Raw genomic sequence first — 21,050 nt, forward strand, 5'->3', positions numbered from 1 at the left:
ACCACATAGGCTCCGGCCCTTGGTCAAGGCCTCAGCGCACAGGAAGCTCAAAACTGAGCATGTCCCATCCCTAAGGCCACCCTTGCCTTCAGAAACCCTTGGTCTGCGTCTCCAGTTATGGATTCAGAGCTAAGAACTCCACCCCATCACACAGTGCGGGAGGTCAGGAGCCCTACCTTTGGGATGTGCTGGCCAGAAGGAGGGAGCTGCACAGAAGGGATCAGGTCTGTGATATGCTGCCCAGCCACGTCCTCCCCAGATACGTACCCGTGAAGATGAGCAAAGAGACTGTCGCATGACGTGACGGTGCCCTAGAGGAAAAGCCCCATGCTTATCATAAAAGCTTCTTGCGCTCCAGCTGTAAATTTAACTAAGCTTCAATATGTTCAAGCCAAAAGCAAGACCCCAACATGAGTTCTCCATCGGAAGGGCAAGAGACATATACACATGAATTTGATAAGAGCTTCATCATCTGTCTCCTTCTACCGGAGACGTACCTAAATTGTGGGCCTTCTTGTTCTTCAGGAGCCTGGCCCACACCACAGCTCATTAATAACATCCCAGTTCACATATGAGAGCTGTCTCTAATGCCAGCTACTATCCTGGGGGGTTTACATATATTATCTCATTTAAATGTTGAAACAATCTTATGAGGAGTTATGATTATGCCCCAGTTCACAGGTGAGGAACTGAAGTATAGGAAGTTCGTTCCCTGCCCAAGCACACGCAATCAGCGAGGGTACCACTGGGCAGACCCTCCAGGCTCCTCATCCTCTCTTTCTTCCCAAAGGAATGAGACAGGGACCAGCACTTGCTGAAGAGGAGAATGACGCCGGCTCCAGCGTCCATGAGACATGAGGCAAAGCTGCACACTCACATCGCTCTGGAAAGCGACCCAGGTCGAGACCCTCTCCACGGGCTCCAGGACCACCACGCAGCATAGGCGGTGCTCCTGCCGCATCCTCTTCATCCACACAGACACTGGAATCTTCTCCCCACTACGGCTGATGATGTCCACCTGTGGAAACAGACAGGTTCACACCTGCATGCCATGAACCCAAAAGACCAGTCTGGGTGGGGCACCTGCCTCCAGGAGGCCCAAACTCCAGGCACTGCAACGTTTTCAACTTCTGCTTACCTGACTTTCATTTCAGAAATTTACCAAAGCACAAACAAGATTTCCCATACTGAACATTAAAATCTCCAAGTGCAAGTTTTATCAAGAGAGTAGATTTCATTCTCAGTTCATGGTAATATTGCAGGGTGAAAAAAGCAGTATCTGTTATTTCTTAAAGAAACAGACACCAACACATGGTGAATATCTTAGTTTTTTTCTTCTTAGTAGTCAGTTTCTTGAACCAGTGATTTTCTGATACAATTGGTCCTAAGCCTGTGACATCAGTTCAGTTCAAGCAATGGGGTCTTCTGTGTGAAAGCCACACACTAGGTGGGAAACAGGCAACCTGGAGGATCTCAATGACTACTAGAGCCTCAGATCATACCCCAACCTCCACTGCCCTCCAACGCTGCTCCCCCAGTCCCCGACCGGCTGACGAGGGGAAACCCTACAATCAGCCATGCCTTGGGCTTTTTCCATGCCTCGGGCTCAGTCCTCCACATCCAACTCAGCTCACCTGTCAACATCCAGGTTGGACACATGGCACAGGTGAGAGAATCAACACTGTCTAGGGAAATGCTTCCAGGCCAACACCCCCGCCCGCTCCCACAAACACCAAACAGAATGTAAAAATCAATAGACAATAAAACCATATTACTCTTGAGCATCTGATGTGCTGCCCGGCAGGACTGCAAACCATTAGTGAAGCTACAGCCCTCAGACAAAGCAAGGGCCGCCCACGACACCCCCCGGGAGTCCAGCCACAGCCACGGTGTCCATTCCTGCGACGATTCGTTTTTAAAGGGCCCCCACCCCCACTGCAGCTGAAGCGGGGAAACCGCGCCTGGGATGACATTTTCAGCTGAAGAAGCTGAGATGTCCTGGTGCCACTCAACCCCCAGCAGAGCTCCTGGTAGGGAACACCGAGCTGTTCCTGCCACATACTGCTGGTCTTGAGGCCAGACTGAGCGCTGCACCCGCATCCACTCACCACCGTGCCAAACACCACTGCGGCGTGGCCGTCGGCCTCCATGTGCTCCTCGCTGAGGGCCTCCACCACATCAGAATCTGACCTCAGAAAGAACTGCGTGAGCTTCTGGCCAATCAGGTCCTGGCTGCTGTACCCCAGGAGCCTGCAAGCTTTGTCGTTAGTAACCAGGATCTGAGGAATCACAAAGAGGAGCAAGGATGCAGACATCCCCAGCAGCTCCACCAGCTGCCCAGAACAGCCCAGGACGACCATGTAGAAGCCAGCCTTTTCCTGACAGACAGGGTCTCACTCTGTTGCCCAGGCTGGAGTGCAGTGGCGCAATCAGAGCTCACTGCAGCCTTGAACTCCTGGGTTCAGGTGATCCTCCTGCCTCAGCCTCCCTGGTAGCTGGGACTACAGGTGTGTGCCACCACACCTGGCTAATTTCTTTGTAGAGATGGGATCTTGCTATGTTGCCCAGGCTGGTCTTGAACTCCTGGGCTCAAGCAAACTTCCCACGTCCCGAAGTGCCCAAATGTTTTTCTAATTGCATTAAAACACACAAATCCCAGGTTTAAGGCACAAACCACAAATCCACATCTACACAGCTGGATCTAAAAGAGAAGCAAATACCTCTGTGGTCTTGGCATCCACCGTGAAGATGGCCTTGTTAGGGTTGCACACAGGGGCCGGAAGCAGAGGTGAGGACCACCCTGAGGACAGTCCCCGCAGCAGGGAGCAGCAGGACACACTGCCCCGGGGCTCGGACGGGTCCGTGTGCTCGGGGGCAGCAGGGCAGTGCAGTTTACTTGTACAAATATTCTGGGCAGCCAGTGATGATAGACAATAGGAGCTCCATCTGTCTTCTGAAAAGAGAAGCGAAGCGAAGCTTTAGACTTCACACAGCTGCCAGAGTCCACCTTCTGAAACAGGCAAAGCACACAGCCCTTGCCCTCAACTCCTGCAAAAAGATCTAAGGATTAAGTCAGTCTGCACAGCTAACACACACTCTCATTGCGTGTCTGAACATGGTCCCCAGAATCCACTTAGGCAACCACCAGGTCCACTCGGAAGCACAAACAGCATAAGATCAACACTTCTGTGTCTAAATTACACTCAAAGCCAGGCGTGCCTATAATCCCAGTTCTTTGGAAGGCTGAGGCAGGAAGGTTGCTTGAGTTCAGGAGTTCAAGACCAGCCTGGACAACACAGCGAGACCCTGTCCCTACTAAAAATAAAATTTTTAAAAATCAATTGGGCATAGTGGCGTGCCCTTGCAGCCCCATCTACTCAGGAGGCTAAGGCAGGAGGATTGTCTGAGCCCAGGAGTTTGAGACTGCAGAGAGCTATGACTGCGCCACTGCACTCCAGCCTGAGCAAGAGAGTCAGACCTTGTCCCAAAAAACAAAAAAGCTTAATTACACTCAAAGGTTCCTTCCTTCCCACCTTCTGTCCTCTGTCAATCATTCCAAGACCCCATGGCCACTCCGGCGGCTGCCCCGTCACCTCCTCCTTGAAAGCGTTCCTACGATTCAAGAGCTCCTTGTGCAGCGTTCTCTCAGCAACGCCTCCAATGGCTCCCAAAACCCTCAGCCCCGTCATTCCTCAGGCCTCACCCTCCTCCCACACCACCCTCCTCGGGCACCTGGGCTCCCCCACCTCCCACCCTCTCACCTCTCAGTGACCCTGGCTCCATCTCACCCATTCCTCGGTAGCTTTAAATACATCTAACTAGAAATGCACTGAAGACTCTCACACTCGCACCTCCAGCCTGGACCTCCCACGGCCCACTCGCCCGCTTCCCCATCTCTGGAGACACCAGACACATTCTTCCAGTGCTCAAAACCAAGCACTCAAGACCTGACCCTTCCATTTCTCTCCCATCCCCTCCCCTCCATGTCCTCCAGCCAGGACCCCTGACTTTCTCAGTGAGTGGCCTGACCCCGACCATTCTCTGAGGCTGGAAACCACGTGGCCATCCAGCCACTCTCTCGCCCCTGCTCTTCCCCAGACAGCAGTCACCAAGCGCAGCTCCTTCTCATGTCTCAAGGCCCTGTGCCTCCGGCTCCCACCCCTGCTCCTCATGCAGCCACCAGAATGATGCTCCAAAAAAGGAACACACCTGTCAACACTCACTGAGAACATTCCTGATCAGCGCCTGGGTGAAGCCCACTCCCAAGGGCTCTGTGTGCCTCCCAGCCCACCCCTCCCTGCGGTATCCTGGGCACTCTCCACAGGGCCCTCTGCTCTACACCCTCAGACACTCCAGTGCAGAAGCTCAGCTCCAACACCCTCCTACTCCAGTGTCGAAGTGCTCCTTGACCTGGAGACCAGACTCCCAGCCACCATTTCCCGCAGCTCTATGCCCCACTTCCCCATTTTCCAGGTCTACCCCAACTTCAAGCACACAGCCTGCTGTCTCCCCAAGTGCCTCCATCAGACAGCCCCTGAAAGGCAAGTGACGCTTCCTTCCTCACCATGGCCCAGACCTTTGGGGTGCCTGGACAAAGGAGGCACCAACGGACTCTGGACATAGGAGGCACCAACAGACTTCTGCCCCATGATTCTTGGTCCACCAGCTAAACCGCGTTTAGCTCAGTAAACTGCACGAGCAAAGCTGCAATTCCCTAAGTAAAATAGCCTAACCTAGAACAGCGTTCTCACATACTCTAAAGTAAGAAATAACATTTTGTTGTAACTTGACCCTGAAATGTGAAGGTAAGTTCCACCTGCTGCCTGAAAAGAAGCGCCAGCTGCCTGGGAATCACAGCAGAGTAAAAGCAGCAGGAAGGGTCCTGCCGGAGTCATCTGCCAGCATGAGCCGAGCACTTAAACCACGAACTTTTCTCTGCAGGAATAGAGTGACTTCAATCCCTGGTGAGAGGGTTTCCATGAGAACACAGAGCAACTCCACATTTGTATTTCCACGCGCTAAGGCCTGCAGTGGTCGAAGGTCATTACCAGAGAGCGCCGTCCTGCTCTGGCAGAGTCTGGAAAGCCCATTCCTTCTGCTCAGGTGTCTGTGGGCTGAGGAAAACGACCTGCTGGGCTCAGCAGTGGTCTGTGCAGCTGGGCCCTCTGCTGACACTGGCAAGGGGAGGCTCTGGGAAAGGCATCTCTGGTCCTCTTCAAAGGCTGTTAAGCCCCCGTCCTCCATGGGAAGAAGGGAGGCCAACTGCCAAGCTTCCACCTCTAACAACTAGAAAACAACATGAAGCTGATTAACATCTGCAATGCAAAAACATAAAGACAGTTTAACCAACTAATTCATAATGCTGAGTTCAGCTCGGCCCCAAAAGACATACACCACCAACCGCCATCCTGGGTCAGAACCCACGATGGGAGAATGGTCCACCCAAAGTGGTGCTAAAAGAAGCTCTTTCCGGGCCGAGCACGGTGGCGCACGCCTGTCATCCCAGCACTTTGGGAGGCTGAGGAGGGCGGATCACGAGGTCAGGAGATCAAGGAGATCGAGACCATCCTGACTAACACTGTGAAACTCCGTCTCCACTAAAAATACAAAAAATTAGCCGGGCATGGTGGCGGGCGCCTGTAGTCCCAGCTACTCGGGAGGCTGAGGCAGGAGAATGGTGTGAACCCGGGAGGCAGAGCTTGCAGTGAGCCGAGATCACACCACTGCACTCCAGCCTGGGCGATAGAGCGAGACTCCATGTCAAAAAAAAAGAAAAAAAAAAAAGAAGCTCTTTCCAAGAAAAATACATAGGAAGATATGGGAAAGAGGGAAGGAGAGAGAGAGGAAAACAAAGAACAGGGTGGGAAGGAGCCATGAGGGAAGGCAGGGACTGCAGGTACACACCAACTGAAAATACTCCCAGGTCATGATGAACCCATCAGCACGTGGGGGCTGCACAGCTCCCATGGTCTCAGCTTTCCCCTAAACAGTGAGTCCTGACCATCCGACCAGCTGTGCACAGAATCACCTGGGTGCTGCCAACAAGTGAGGTTGCGGGGGCCATGGCCAAGAGGCCATGTCTCCTAGAGACAGGTCTGGCACCAGAGATTTGTATTTTTAGCTTTTCTCTTATACATGATTCAAATGCTGATACAGGGTGGAAATACAGGAAAATCTCACATACTCTTCCGAGTTCCCTCTCATGGTGACATCTTACAGGAGAGTGTCACAGCCAGGAAACTGACTTGATACCATCCATCAGCCTCGTCCAGATTTCAAGGCATTTACCTGCAGGTGTGTGTGTGTGTGTGCGTGTGTGTCCGTGCGTGTGTGTGCACATGTGTACATGAGCGTGTGTGTGTGTGCACACGTGAGCATGTGTTCCATGCAGTCTTGTCACATGTATACATTCATGTGACCACCCTGCAGAGTGGAGATACTTAAGAGTTCCATCCTGCATATTGGCAAGCACTTGAAACACAAGGACACATTTACCAATACCCTGTCCTCATGGCCAAACTCAACAAAAAGAGCCCTTAAATCAAGAAGATTTCCTCTGCTGGCAGGAAGCCCCCACCTGGTCATCCAGGCTTTAGATAAACAGCAAGAGGAGGCTGTGGCCAATACAAGAACCATGGCTGGAGTTTCCCCCACGAAATGAGGAGCCACTGGGGCCAAGGCAAGCCCAACCAGACCCCATATCCCCTCTTCTGGACCACCTTCTGGGTATCCAGAACCCCAGAGTTCCCAACCAAAGGGTCTGGTGCCCACTTCTAAGACACATACAGGCCTCTTTCCACCCAGGTCCTCCCACACTGGCACACCTAGAGCCGTGAACTGGCTGAGGAGCAGCCTTCCAGGAATAGCGAGCTTGGACAAGCTAGCAGGATGCCCACACGAGGCCCTTCCAAGACAAGGCAGGCCTGGGGTGAAGAGGAAAGGGGAGGTGGCCCTCCCAACACCACCTCTTTCAATATGGAACTCCAAGGAGTCCCCCCTCCTTGCCTTATCCTAGCATCTGGTGGCTACTGGCCATACTGGCCATCTTTGGTGTTCTTGACCTGCGGCTGCGTAACTCCAGTCTCCGCCTTCGCCATCACAGAGCTTCTCCCTGTTTGTTTCTTTTTTTTGAGACAGAGTCTCGCTTTGTCGCCCAGGCTGGAGTGCAGTGGCGCGATTTCGGCTCACTGCAACCTCCGCCTCCCGGGTTCACGCCATTCTCCTGCCTCAGCCTCCCGAGTAGCTGGGACTACAGGCACCTGCCACCACGCCTGGCTAATTTTTGGTATTTTTAGTAGAGTCAGGGTTTCACCGTGTTAGCCAAGATGGTCTCGATCTCCTGACCTCGTAATCCGCCTGCTGCGGCCTCCCAAACTGCTGGGATTACAGGCGTGAGCCACCGCGCCCGGCCGACTTCTCCCTGTTTGTATGTATCTTCACATGGCCATCTTTTTTTTTAACTAGGAGATGAGGTCTCACTATGGTGCCCAGGGCATAAAAGATCTGATCTGTGGAAGTCAAAACACTAAACTTTTTAGCCAGGCAGGTCTCGTGGCCTGCACCTATAGTCCGAGCCACTCTAGAAGCTAAGGCAGGATAATTGCTTGAGCCCAGGGAGATGGAGGCCAGCCTAGGCAACAAAGCGAGACCTGTCAAACCAAATAAAATATAAAATAAAATCACTAAGTTTTTAGAAGAAAAGAGGCTATCTGTAAGACTTTGGGGTAGGGAAAGTTTTCTTAAACAAGGCACAAAAAATTCTAGTTATAAAATAAGATTAATAAGTTTAACATTAAAATTGAGAACACATCACACCTGTAATCCCAGCACTTTGGGAGGCCGAGGCAAGCGGATCACGAGGTCAAGAGATCAAGACCATCCTGACCAATGTGGTGAAACCCCATCTCTACTAAAAAAAAAAAAAAATTAGCTGAGCATGGTGGCACGCACCTGTAGTCCCAGCTACTCTGGAGGCAGAGGCAGGAGAATCGCTTGAACCTGGCAGGTGGAGGTTGCAATGAGCTGAGATCACACCACTGCACTCCAGCCTGGCGACACAACCTGGCAGGTGGAGGTTGCAATGAGCTGAGATCACACCACTGCACTCCAGCCTGGCGACACAACCTGGCAGGTGGAGGTTGCAATGAGCTGAGATCACACCACTGCACTCCAGCCTGGCGACACAACCTGGCAGGTGGAGGTTGCAATGAGCTGAGATCACACCACTGCACTCCAGCCTGGCGACACAACCTGGCAGGTGGAGGTTGCAATGAGCTGAGATCACGCCACTGCACTCCAGCCTGGCGACACAACCTGGCAGGTGGAGGTTGCAATGAGCTGAGATCACGCCACTGCACTCCAGCCTGGCGACACAACCTGGCAGGTGGAGGTTGCAATGAGCTGAGATCACGCCACTGCACTCCAGCCTGGCGACACAACCTGGCAGGTGGAGGTTGCAATGAGCTGAGATCACGCCACTGCACTCCAGCCTGGCGACACAGCGAGACTCCGTCCCCCCCCAAAAAAAAGAAAAAAAAAATGAGAACACAGCTTCACAAAGAATACCATAAAGAAAATGAAAGAACAAGCCACAATTTGGGAGAAGATATTTGCCACATACATAACCAACAGAAAATTAATATCCAGAATAGCTTTAAAAGATAAACTATTTAAAATTTAAACATTTTTAAAAGACACATGGCCCAATAAAAAATGTCAAGAAATAGGAACAAGCGTTTTACAGGAGAGGAAATCCTAATCATGATAATGTTATACCTACTAAGTCAGCAGAAATGAAGAATCTAGTAATACCCAATGTCAAAAAGGATTTGGATCAACAGGAACTCTTAATACATTAATATAATCTCTTTAGAAAACAATTCAAGTGAAACATTTGTCTATATGGATACAGCACTTTTCACTTAGATTTATATTTCAGAGAAATTTTTGTAAACAGATAAGAAGACACCAGAATGTTCGGGACAGTATGGTTCTCAATGGCAAAGAGACAGGCAGAAAAAAGGGAGGGAAGAAAGGGAGGGAGTGCGGGAGAGAGGGAGGAAAAAAGGAAATGAAACCCAAACACTCTTCAACAAGAAGATAGATTTTAAATTCTGGTATATTCATACCACTAATTACAGCAGTGAAAACAAATGAACTACACACAAGGATGAATCTTAGCCATATACGAGTGGAAAAAATTAAGTTACGGAAGACAATCAGCAGGAGGATTCCTTTGTCATGAAATAATCTAAATAAGTAGTTCAGGGAAACACACCTATGTAATTAAACTACTTCTTAAATAAGAGACTGGTAAACCTAAATTTCAGGCAGGTGGGTCTCTCTGGGTCAGGCAGGTGCAAGAGTGGGGAAGAGGCACAAGGGCACAGGTCCCCTGATTTCCTAATTTGGGTGATGGGTTCAAATGCATCCACTCTGCTGGTACAATTCATGACTAACACTGCCTTTATTCTTTTGTATGAATAAACTGATACGGCCAAAAAATTCAGAGACATTCACACACAAACCCAGCCTAGGACCCTAGAAGGCAAAGGCTCTGCAAACCTGCAGATGTGTAGGAAGCTATTACATATAGGGTTTGGGGTTCGAGTGTGCAGCTTTCCTACAAGCAGCAACAATGAATGGGACCTTTAGTCACAGGTTTACATCTCCTTCTCTAAGCATCCAAATGCACTAATTATTGCCATAATAAATAACAATGACATGATTATAGTGTGAGGCAGTTTTTTCTACTTTTAGAACCAACCTATAGACAAAGTTCAGGACACTTAATTATAGCTTCAGAATACATTGTAAATGTTGTAAAACCTTACTTTCTTTAAAAAAGTAATATAACTCTTCAGAATACATTGTTAGAAAACTTTAATTCCTAAAAAATATAACTCTTCAGACTGCAATGTCAATGTTACAAAACTATTTTAAAAAGTCATATACCCAGTACTCTGGGAGGCCAGGCAGATTACTTGAGCCCAGGAGTTCGAGATCAGCCTGGGCAACATAGGGAGACCCCATCTCTACAAAAAAAAAAATTAAAAATTAGCAAGGTGTGGTGGCACATGCTGGTAGTCCCAGCTGCTTGGGAGGTTGAGGTGGGAGAATCGCTTCAGCCCAGGAGGCGGAGGCTGCAGTGAGAGGACACAGCACCACTGCACTCCAGCCTGGGCCACAGAGCAAGACCCTGTCTCAAAAAATAAAATAATAAAAAAGTAATATAACTATTCAGAATATATTGTAAATGTTACAGAAGTTTCTTTGTAAAAGTAACTAACATGAGACGGAAAGGGGGAAAAAAAGCAAAGGGAGGGTAAGGGCATGCAATTTTTTGTCCTTCATGGAGAAAGTAAATAAATACCAACTAAAGTTGTGGAAGTTTAATTAGGTTACTGAGAGTTACAAGCCTATCCAGGAGGGAAACTGATGGGACCCTCTGCGGGAGCGGGGAGGACAGCAGGAAAGATGCATCCTTTTTCCCGTTGTGCCTCCTGGGCGTCTGAGGTCCACGTGGGCCAGTTTGTCACTGAACAGCATAGGCCCCTGGAGCCTCCCGTGCACTCCACAGCCACAGCCTGGCCTCAAGAAAGAATAGAGCCTGGCTTCACATGACCTTAGATCACTAAATTTTGACTCAGACATTAACCAGAAATACCTGCACGTCCAGGCCCAAATTTTTTAAATTGTCCTTTGTATCCACTGTGAGCTGCAGACACGGCAACCCAAACCCAGCAGACAGCACCTAATGGTGCCACCGAGTAACCATATTCCCATTGCTAGTTTTGATTCCAGAAGACACAAGTGACCCCACCTCAGACCAAACAGAAGCAAGGACAACTTTGCAGGGAGCATCTCGGCGAACTTCTAGAAGCAACTGTCCCCCTCCCACCAGAACATAAGCTAAGAAGCAAACAGCTCCCATTGCTGTCAGCACAGCTGTACAACAAAAAGGAGAACCAGTTTCAGGATGAGGCCAACAAGGTGAACAGTGCAGTAGAACACAGCAAGGATGTCAGTCCTGGAGGAGGCACCTGCAGAGCCGGGCCCTTCCAAGCAGAGTGAAGAAGTCTTTCAGAGGCAAAGCCTCCCAGAGAGGAGTTCAGTACCCAGAAGAGTAGGTGGACGTGGGCCTGGAAGGGCCAAGCATGAGCCCAGAGCCTCCTATGCCTGCCCAAAGTCTTAATTTTATCCCCAAAATGAACTTTTAAGGATTCAATGCTTAGGAGTAACATGGCCAGATATGCATTTTACAAAGATTACTCCAGGGACCATGTCGGTGCAAGGCTGGAAAGCAGGAGAAAGGCTACAGTAATCCAGGCAAGAAATTATAAAGTCTTAAATTAAGGTAGCAGCAGAAAGATGAAGAGAGGGAACCCCTAAGAGAAAAATGGACATCGAATGGTACTGAGATGCGGAAGGTAAGGACGAGAAAGGCCTCAAGACGGCAGCGCAGGCCCCTGCCGTACTCTGGGAAAGAAAAATTAGTGAAAAGATTAAGGCTCAAGTCCAGGTCTTTGCTGTAACCACGAACGCGGGCGGCGCGCGCCCCCGACCCCGCGGCGCCGGCTGAGCCCGCAGGGACCCACACGCCCAGAGCGGGAGGCTGGCGGGATCCGGGCTGGTTCTCCTGGAGCTCGCCCCGCAGGGCGGGCTGCGGTGAAGACAGCGCAGGGTCCCGAGGCGACCCGAGGCGCGGGGCCTCGGCGCCCGCCGGGCAGGCTACACTGAAGGGCACCCCGAAGACGCTGGGGGCGCGGGGCCCAGGGCCAACGGCCGAAACCCCGCCGCGATTTGGGCACGGAAAGGACGCGGGCTCGGCGGTGCGCGAAGGGCGACGAGCGCAGGGGCGGGAGACCCGGGGTCGGGCTGGTCTAAGAGTCGGGCGGCGGATCCTCCTGGGCCAGGGGCGCGGAGCCGCGCAGGCCCCACAGCGGCCCTGGGGAGATTGCGGAGCCCGGCCCGCTCTCCCGAGCGCAGGTATCTCACCTGGATCAGGCGAGGGTCACGCCAAGCCGGCTACACACCACGGAAAGGAGCCCCTCCGCGCTTTTATCCCACCGACCAATCGCACAGCGACTCGCACCGATTGACAAGCTCCACGGACCAACCACTTGCGCGTATGGGCGGGACTAAGCTAGCCAGAGTCCAGAAGCCCGCGCTAACGGTTGCTAGGGACGCACCAAACACCCCCTACGGCGCTTCGGAGGAGCCAAAGGAATAATGGGCGCCTCCGCCCCCGGGCCGGGCGGATGCGGTTTCCTCCCGACTTGCGATCAAAATGGGTGAGTAGCGCAGAGCTCGCCTCTTGGAGGCCTCTTTCTGAAGGCGGAGGACGCGGGGCGGCTCGTTCATGGGCCGGGTGGCTCTGCAGGGTAGACGAAGGCTGCAGCGTCCGCACTGGGCTGGGAACGGCTTGCAAGGGGAGCCCGGATGGCGCCCCGGAGCCAGCCAGCTGGCTAGCGGCCCCACCAGCGCAAGTGCCCCGCACCTGCCCGCCTGCTCTGCGCGTCAAGAGAAGGCGGCATTTCGCATGGGTAAAATCCGCGCGAGGACGCCGGGAGAATGTTGTTGCTCTTGCCGTTCGGCCCATTGTACAGACGCAGCCAGCGAGGCTCGCAGAGGTCAGGGATGCACGTAGGACTGGCCCGCACCTTGCAGCCATGGAAAGATCCGCCTGGCCCGCGGCCCCTCCACGCCTCCGAGGTCGAGACAGTGACATAAGTCAACTCTCGAGCCCAGGGCGTCTCTCCACTCTGCCTAGACGTCCACTCCGTCTGCCTGCAGCTACGGCTCTGTGCGTCCCGCTTCGACTCCCTCTGCTTTCCTTCCCAGCTTCTCGCCTCCAGACTGTTCCGGCTCCGCTGCCTGAAATTACCTGCTCTGGGGGAGGCGCGGCGCGCGGCCTCATGACGGAACTACAACTCCCATGAGGCGCTGGGCCCACGCAGGCGCGGCGCGGCTGAAGTCGCCGCGCCGGAATCCCATTGGCAGGGCCGGCTCTGAGGCGGGAGCCCTGATTGGCTGAGGGGTCTGAGGCGACAGATTCCGGAAAGGGGAAGAGCAGCCAACATGGCGGCGGAACGCGGCGCAGGGCAGCAACAGTCGCAGGAGATGATGGAGGGTGAGCGGCCCCTGCGGGCGGCGGCCCAAGGGCCCAGCGGGCGGGGGGAGCTGCGGGCTGGAACTGCTCCGTGCCTGAGAGAAACTCCACGTCCTGCCTCTGGCCGCCGCCGCGCGGCCCCCTGACAGCTGACAGCCGGACCCGGGGGAGCGGGGGAGGCGCTGGACCTCGGGGGAGCCCCGGCCCGTGGGCGGCAGCGGCCGGGAAGGACCCAGAGCTAGGGGGAGAGCGGCGGCGCGAGGCCAGGCCGGGGGTGGGGCTGAATGGGACGCGGTGGCTCCATTCAGTCCCGTTGGAGCCTCGCCCCGAGCCTCTGAGATTGACGGGCGGGGGAGCCTCCTCGGTCAGCTGACGAGGAAACTGAGGCGCTGGGATCTACCAGAGTCTGCTCCTTGGTTCACGTGGTGAGGGTGGAGAAGGGTCTTCTCTTGAAATGGAATGGACTGTTGGGAAGGGGTAACAAGGAACCAGAAGATTGAGTTACACAAGGTGATACCTGTTTTCAAAGCTGTCATAGTTCCAAAAAGTCTAAATTCAACTTTCTTTCTTCCTCCTCATTCACTTTGTTGAAAAAAAAAAAAAACCACATGCATATATGTATATGTTATACGTGCACATGTATTTGTATATAATTTTCTGCATATCTGTAGGTACAGTCGTATACGTGCATGTACAGTATGTGTAGAAACATGCGTGCACACACCCACTTAGCAACTGGGGAATCAGTTGTGTCTGTCATCAAGTGCTTAAGTACTTTTGGGTCCCATGGTTTGGTGAGGGGTACAGACCTCCCAGAAGCAGTCACTGCCTTATGTGAAAGTGGTAGGGAAGAGGAATGTGGAGCTGGGGAAGGAGGGCGGGTGCAGCAGGAAGGCCTGACATGTTTGGGAGTGGTGACAGCTGCAGAAGAAGGGCGAGCTCTGAGCTGGAGCCTGAAGAATAACTCGAAGGCAACGAGGTTGGGGATAGGGTGAGGGAAAAGAGCAAGAATCACTCAAGACGAAGAAAACTGTGGTCAAAAGGTGTGGAGGAGAGTTTGACCAAATCATATGTGGTGGGGATGGGGGCGGTAGTGTTAAGGGTCTTGGACTTCATACCCTTTGAGTCTTTTTAAGAAGTGCCTCTTCATATCCTCCCACTCCCTCTTCAGCTGTTTCCATGTCTTGGTAAATGACAGATATAAAAGCCCGGCTTTTCTCTCTGTCCCACTCCCACCCATGTCCCATTAGTCAAGGAGCTCTGACTTTTACTTTTGAAAGTATCTCCAAATCTCCGATACGTCCTCCATTCCCATTGCCAGTACCTTAACTCAGACCTTCATCATCTCTAGGCTAGACTGATTGTCCCTGTTCACCAGCCCATCATCCCCAGTACACCAAAGTCATTTTCTTACATGCAGATCCACTGTCCCATGTTCCAGACCCTCTCTGCTGCCCTCAGGCTCCACTTTGGCCAACCTTCGTTAGCTAAGCCTTTGCTAACCTCACACCACTCCTCCTCTTACTGGGGTTTTTGTGCCAGATTGTCATGCAGTCGAACTTTCTCTCCCTGAGCCTGGACCACCAAGTGACCTGTGCCTGGTGGTGACTAATTTGTTAAATATCTACTGCATGTCGTGCACCTGCTAACTGCTCTTGTGCCTTTTCTCATGTAACCATGACAGCAACTTGCTGGGGCATAGGTTCTGTACTAGCTCCCTTCCACAGACCAGGAGATCGAGGCTTTCAAATGGAAACGATTTGCCAAAGCTGCATCTCTAGCAGCAAGATGCAAACTCAGGAAGAGCATTCCAGAAATACTTTTGGACTCAAAAGATCAGATTTGGATTTTAGAATTAGATCAGACTCTCTGGCAGGGGAGAATAGGTTAAGCAGGGCAAGACAAGTCACAGAGATGAGTTAGGAGGCAGGGCAGGAGCCCAGGCTGCAGCTAATAAGTAAGTGAGCCACCGTCATTGCGGGGGTAGGGAAGAAGAGATGGATTTGGAGGTTTTAGAGGTGGGTTTTATAAGGACTTGTTTTCTACAGCAGTCCTTTCTTGGGTTTTACTTTGCTAGGCTAAGCAGGAAGTACAAAGATGAAATTGAACTTTTTCCCTCAAAGAGCACATCTCTTTGTAGATAAACCATAGTCAGGAAAGAGTATTTTCAGTATGGTTGATAATTCCAAGTAATGTGTTAGTGCCTCATGTTTTCCAGACAGACTTCCAAAAGAGGTCATGAGTAAAGTTATAAAAAAGAAAAATGATTTGACAACCTTACCAAAGAATTTTTACCTGACACATTGAATTGCCTTATTCTTTAGTTCAAAAAATATTTATGAACCTTTAAAAGCCTTAAGTTGCTAACACTCTGTCCAGTGTCCGGTGTCCAGTGTGAAAGCTCATTTCACACCAATGAGCTTTCTGTGGGCGGTCAGCACTATTGGCTGTATTCTCCTTTTCCTAAGTGATCCTCCCTGCCCACAGTCTGATTTGAGTTAGTCTTGATTTCTTTCAGAACGTGGGCCTGTGAACTTGGCTGGTTTTCTTAGCCAGATGAATAGTAGAGCGTGGATGGAGGTATGTGGCAGAAGGGTCACAGTGGTGATCACCCAGCCCAAAAGTGAAGGGCACTCAGGAGGTGCTTCACTACCTGGTTCCATTAGTGGATTTAATCACAGGTGATCCAAGGCTTTCAGAACACTGGGCAATTCTTCACAAGCTCCTTGAGGGCAGAAGTAGTGTGTTCCTCACCTAAGTATCCATGTGGGCTCCACACACTGCTCCCCATTCTCCCCGCGGCCATATGCCTCAAATGGTGCTGGGACATGGGAGACACTCAAATGTTTGTTGAACTGGATTCAACAAACATGTTTAAATGAAATCCTTTTGACTTACAACCGGGTGTTTATTATATGTTCCTCAAAGTCCCATAAAGTGGATGTGAATTCTCATTGACATGTGTGGGTTCAGTTGACAGGCGGGTCGAGTCTGAAGAATCCGGCGATGAAGAAGGGAAGAAACACAGCAGCGGCATCGTGGCCGACCTCAGTGAACAGAGCCTGAAGGATGGGGAGGAGCGGGGGGAGGAGGACCCAGAAGGTACCAGGCCCAGCTCCCTTGGGGACATCTGCTGGTTGGGGGATGTGGGCTGTGCTGCACATGGTCTGGCCCTGGGTGTGGGTGCTGTGTCGGTCTGGAGAAGGACTGCCGTGCTCCTTAGGGGCCCTCAGTGGCCCAGGGCAGGTGGATATGCTCTTTGAGGTGCTCCCTCAGCAGGCTGACTCATTGATGGCGTTTGCAAAAAGGATGTGGTTTTTTCCAATTCCACTGAAGGCAAATCCTAGCACAAATATTGGTACTAGTATGCCGTCTGAGACAGAACCATGACATTGTTGGCCGGGCGCAGTGGCTCATGCCTGTAATCCCAGCACTTTGGAAGGCCAAGGCGGGTGGATCACGAGGTCAGGAGATCAAGCCCATCCTGGCCAACATGGTGAAACCCTGTCTCTACAAAAAATACAAAAATTAGCTGGGCATGGCAGCGTGTGCCTGTAATCCCAGTTACTCAGGAGGCTGAAGCAGGAGAATCGCTTGAACCCAGGAGGTGGAGGTTGCAGTGAGCCGAGAACGCACCACTGCACTCCAGCCTGGGTGACAGAGGGATACTCCTTCTCAAAAAAAAAGAAAAAAAAAAGGAAAAAGAAAAGAACCGCAATATTGTTATATTAACCATATGTTTAGGAAATGAGATGCGAAATAAATGTTATGGCTGACTGCTATGTTTCTATGTCCTACCATAGCAATAGAAACCTTTAATCTCTGAGAGAAATTATTTCTGAGTCTTGCCTTACCATTTTTATAGGCCTGAGGATTGACTTCTAAAGTGCCTAGATGTGGCCGGGTGTAATGGCTCACGCCTGTAATCCTAGCACTTTGGGAGGCCAAGGCGGGTGGATCACTTGAGGTCACGAGTTCGAGACCAGCCTGGCCAACATGGTGAAACCCTGTCTCTACTAAAAATACAAAGAAAAAAAAGAAAGAAAAATTAGCCAGGCATGGTGGTGTGCACCTGTAGTCCCAGCTACTCGGGAGGCTGAGGCAGGAGAATCGCTTGAACCAGGGAGGCAGAGGTTGCAGTAAGCTGAGATCACACCACTGCACTCCAGCCAGGGTCAGAATGAGACTCCATCTCAAAAGAAAAAAAAAAAAAAAGTTTCTGAACAGTATGCATGCATGTATGTACTTTTACCTGCTAAAGAAAGAAAACACATCAAACGGGCTGAGTCTGTCCAAACAGCAGGTTTAAGAAGGATCTATACATTTTGTGTTTTCTAGATTTGTATACAGCGTATGAATAATCATGCATCCCTTATAAAAATGAAAATAAATTTATAAAGAAACAAACCTAATTTTTAAAATAACATTGTGCTCTCTGTGCCAGCAAAGATGGTTGATAACTATGGCAACCTACTTTTAAGTCACAAGGAGATTACCACAAAAGTACCAGTCACATTCACTTTGAAACTTTGAGGCTGATGTTCTGGAAGTGACGTGGGTGGAATAAAGTGCATGGGAGTGATAGATGGAAGCTTCCGTTATCGCCTGACTTAGTCACCAACAGTGGAGCGGTAGGAGCCCCCGCTATCCTCAGATGGGTGCTGCTGAGACATTGGGTGTTTATGGAGGACTTGAGAGTTGGCAGAGCAAGCCTTGTGTGCTTTCTTTCCCTGGCTCACTAGCACAGGCTAATGATGTTGTCATCATGTTCTGTAAGTACACCAGTGTGGTAATGTGTTATAGATGAGGAAAATGAGACTCTCTGCAGCTTGTCCAAGGGCACACGGCTACAAGGCAGACCAGCTGGCCTGGTCTGGAAAAATCCAAGTTTTTTCTTCGAGATGATTAGCTGATTATGAATTTTCTGGGAATATGCATTTCTAGCCCTTAGAGGAGCCAAGACTTGCTCCTACCTGTATTTATTTAAGTCTTAAATTCAATTAAAACAAATTTAATCATGTCAACTGTTACCTTCTACCTATTTTCCTTAAATTATTTTTAAAATATGATGAATATATAATACACTCAGAAGGGCATTCTAGGCTGGAAACCTTGTTTCAGAGGTTAGCTGACATTTTGAGTGGTGAGCGGCCAGCCATGCTGGATGTATTACAAACAAGACCCCTTAAAGCCATGTGACCGTGTGTCCTGAGGAGCCTGGCACAGCCCGTTTCTGCCTGCTGGCCCAGCATAACTGTGCCCTTCTGCTCTCAAAGGGTCCTGGTTTGGACTACATGACCTGGGCGCCCTGCCTTAATTGTAGCACCTCTTCCAGTGCAACTTCCTGAGTTTATGAACAGTGACTTGACACTGTCTTTTGAGGTGATTTGTATCTATCTCTTGGTTTTGCCCAGTTCCTTTTATTTAATTCTTAGGTTGGTATCCTTTACAGTTGTGGATAAACTATAGTAAACTTTTTTTTTTAACTAACCACAGTTGATGGTTATAGAAAAGGCATCGTGGAAAACAGTGAAGTGAATGCCACCGTGTGGGATCATGACTCTGTTAAGCTGGTCTGATGTCAGGTGCTCCTCTCAGAGGCCTCCAGGTGAGAGGAGTAGCCAGGCTGGAGGAGCCAGCCCTTGGCATGGGGTCCACGGCTGTGTGAGCTCACTCCCCTGCAGAAGCAAGTGCACGTTTGCTCTAGGAAGAGCCACAGTAACAGCACTGACAGCCCTGTAAGGTAGTGACAATGACAATCTGTTTACAGGAGAAAGAACATCCTATGCGTATAATTCACAGAATCCAGACTGGGAGAAGCACTACACGACAAACAGCTTGTTTTCCTACAACAGAAAACTGCAAGGGGAAAAAAGAAATTTAAGAAAAATGCTGGGCTGGGTGCAGTGGCTCGTGCCTATAATCCTGGCACTTTGGGAGGCCAAGGTGGGAGGATCACTTGAGGCTAGGAGTTCCAGACCAGCCTGGGCAACATAGCGAGACCCTGATTGTACAAAACATGGTTTTAAAAAATTAGCCAGGCATGGTAGCACACACCTGTAGTCTCAGCTTCCTGGGAGCCTAAGACAAGGATTGCTTGAGCCCACAAGTTCAAGGCTGCAGTGAGCTATGATCACACCACCATACTCCAGCCTGAACAGCAGAGTGAGACCCTGTCTCTTAAAAAAAAATTAATTAAAAAAAGTTTTTTAAAAGAGAAATACCATCTAGTCACAATATACAGCCTTATTTGGATCATAATGCAAGTAAACTAAGGAAAGAAATGTTAAGACAGTTGAGGAAATATGAACACTGACAATCTTTGGTGATATTGAGGAATTACTGTTAATTTTTTTAAGTGTTTTGAGGGGTGAGTGTGTGTGTTTGTGTGTCTGCATGAGTCTGTGTATACCACTGTTGTGCATGCATGTGTCTGTGTAGTGTACATACATGCCTGTGTGTCTTTGTGCATGCGTGTGTGTGTGCATCTGTGTGTGTCTTAGTCCTTTTCAGCACATATGCTGAAGTAGGTTCCAATGAAATGAAATGAGGAAGTGCTTAACAGGGAAGCTGTCGCCTCAGCAGGGAGAGCAGCTCTCTCCCTCCTCCGCACAGAGGATGCTGGCTCCGGGGTGGAGAGTCCTCGTGAAATCCAATGGGCTTCTCTGCTGGAGTGAGTTCACCAGTCTCCCCACTGAGAAGTGTGTTTAAATTATTCAGTGAGCCTCTTTGATCCTATCTGTTGAACTATGTTTTGTTTTGTTTTGCTCTTTGCAGAGGGAAGTGTTTGTAGATGCTGGGCCACTTTCCAAAGCAATAAAAGGCCCATCCTAGAGCATCTGATGTGCCCAGCATGGTCTAGATTCTAATGGCCTGGTTTATTGCCACAAACAAAAAGAGAAAAACTACATGGGAGGCAGGCTACTGCCAGTTCTGCAGCTCTGGGAGTCACGGAAAGGCAGTAGTGCTACCCTGCTCACCTGCACTCAGCTACTTCCTCCCCTCCTTCCCACTAACAGGTTCAAAACACACTTCCTTTCTCAGGAAGTTCAAAGGCACAGATGGATGTTTGGTGACCTTTGCCAATATCTGAATTCAGGAAATTCAGAATGCTTAAAACATCACTATTGTTGGAGCAGGGTCTAACCCTGCCACATTCTCCAGGTCCTCAGCAAACCTTCCCATTGGTTCCTCCTCGGGGTTTGAGCTGGCTCTGGGCACCAAACAGCCCCAGACCTCAGCCAGAAGCAGCTCTTCACCAATGCCTCCTGTTAATGGGGTTCTGAACAAATCTCTTTTTCTTATTTTTTCAGAAGAACATGAGCTGCCTGTGGACATGGAAACCATCAACCTGGACAGAGATGCAGAGGTAATGCCGCCTGCTTAGCCCAGCCTTGGGCGTGGTGATGGACCACCCTGTCAGGTTATCTTGTATGAGATTAGTAAGTTATTTCCCTGGAGAGGTGGCCTAAGCCTCCCTTGGTTGAGTCAGAGTCCCGTGTTCATGTTTTTCTTACCAGTGATTGTTATCCCCATGTCTATTCGACCCTTGAGGATTGTGTGGCAGATGAGATGCCTTTGACTCATACATTGTCTGGGTCTGATGATTACATTATACATGAGGGTCCCAATGGCCCCAGGCTGTGTATGACTGGCCACTGGGCCTCCTGAGCCCACAGCATGTCTCTGATGGTGATGGGATGGGGTGCATATCCTCAGAACCTGAGCTTATGTTTTGTGCATACAGGATCTAAGGAATGAGAAAAAGATGTCCATGTACCAATCATTTTAAGGGCCAGTTTTACATAAAACTTAGTCATCACTAAGCCAAAGAGCCCCCGCAGCACACCTTGTCACTGACATCTGTCTGCTGCAGACCCACCTGGCACTGCCTCCCCCACTGCTGCCCACTTCCAGGCCGCCTCTTCTAGGATGACAC

At 50.5% G+C, this 21,050-nt stretch overlaps 2 protein-coding genes across 14 annotated transcripts in view; one reads left to right on the forward strand and one right to left on the reverse strand.

Moving 5' to 3' along the window:
• Positions 1-13,337, reverse strand: part of PASK (PAS domain containing serine/threonine kinase) — a 55,017-nt gene extending 41,680 nt beyond the window's left edge. The window contains exons 1-6 of one of the 3 annotated variants that reach the window (XM_055109310.1): positions 12,887-13,337; positions 5,049-5,286; positions 2,721-2,953; positions 2,109-2,279; positions 878-1,018; positions 177-311 (exon numbers count right to left, since the gene is read on the reverse strand). In XM_055109310.1, the coding sequence (XP_054965285.1) occupies positions 177-311; positions 878-1,018; positions 2,109-2,279; positions 2,721-2,953; positions 5,049-5,286; positions 12,887-12,919 (951 nt within the window). In that variant the 5' untranslated portion in view covers positions 12,920-13,337. Of the gene's footprint in view, positions 1-176; positions 312-877; positions 1,019-2,108; positions 2,280-2,720; positions 2,954-5,048; positions 5,287-11,997; positions 12,135-12,662; positions 12,797-12,886 lie in introns of those variants that run through there. The other 2 variants (XM_008965618.4, XM_003813055.6) reach the window with 2 other exon arrangements.
• Positions 12,155-21,050, forward strand: part of PPP1R7 (protein phosphatase 1 regulatory subunit 7) — a 34,219-nt gene continuing 25,323 nt past the window's right edge. For 3 of the 11 annotated variants that reach the window (XM_003813066.5, XM_063595646.1, XM_008965620.4), the window contains exons 1-2: positions 12,997-13,132; positions 20,425-20,480. In XM_003813066.5, coding sequence (XP_003813114.1) covers positions 13,081-13,132; positions 20,425-20,480 — 108 coding nt within the window. In that variant the 5' untranslated portion in view covers positions 12,997-13,080. Of the gene's footprint in view, positions 12,294-12,890; positions 13,133-16,084; positions 16,214-20,424; positions 20,481-21,050 lie in introns of those variants that run through there. The other 8 variants (XM_034955570.2, XM_063595645.1, XM_063595644.1 and 5 more) reach the window with 6 other exon arrangements.

Source organism: Pan paniscus, chromosome 13 (genome assembly GCF_029289425.2).
Source record: "Pan paniscus chromosome 13, NHGRI_mPanPan1-v2.0_pri, whole genome shotgun sequence".
Taxonomy (NCBI): Eukaryota; Metazoa; Chordata; class Mammalia; order Primates; family Hominidae; genus Pan; species Pan paniscus.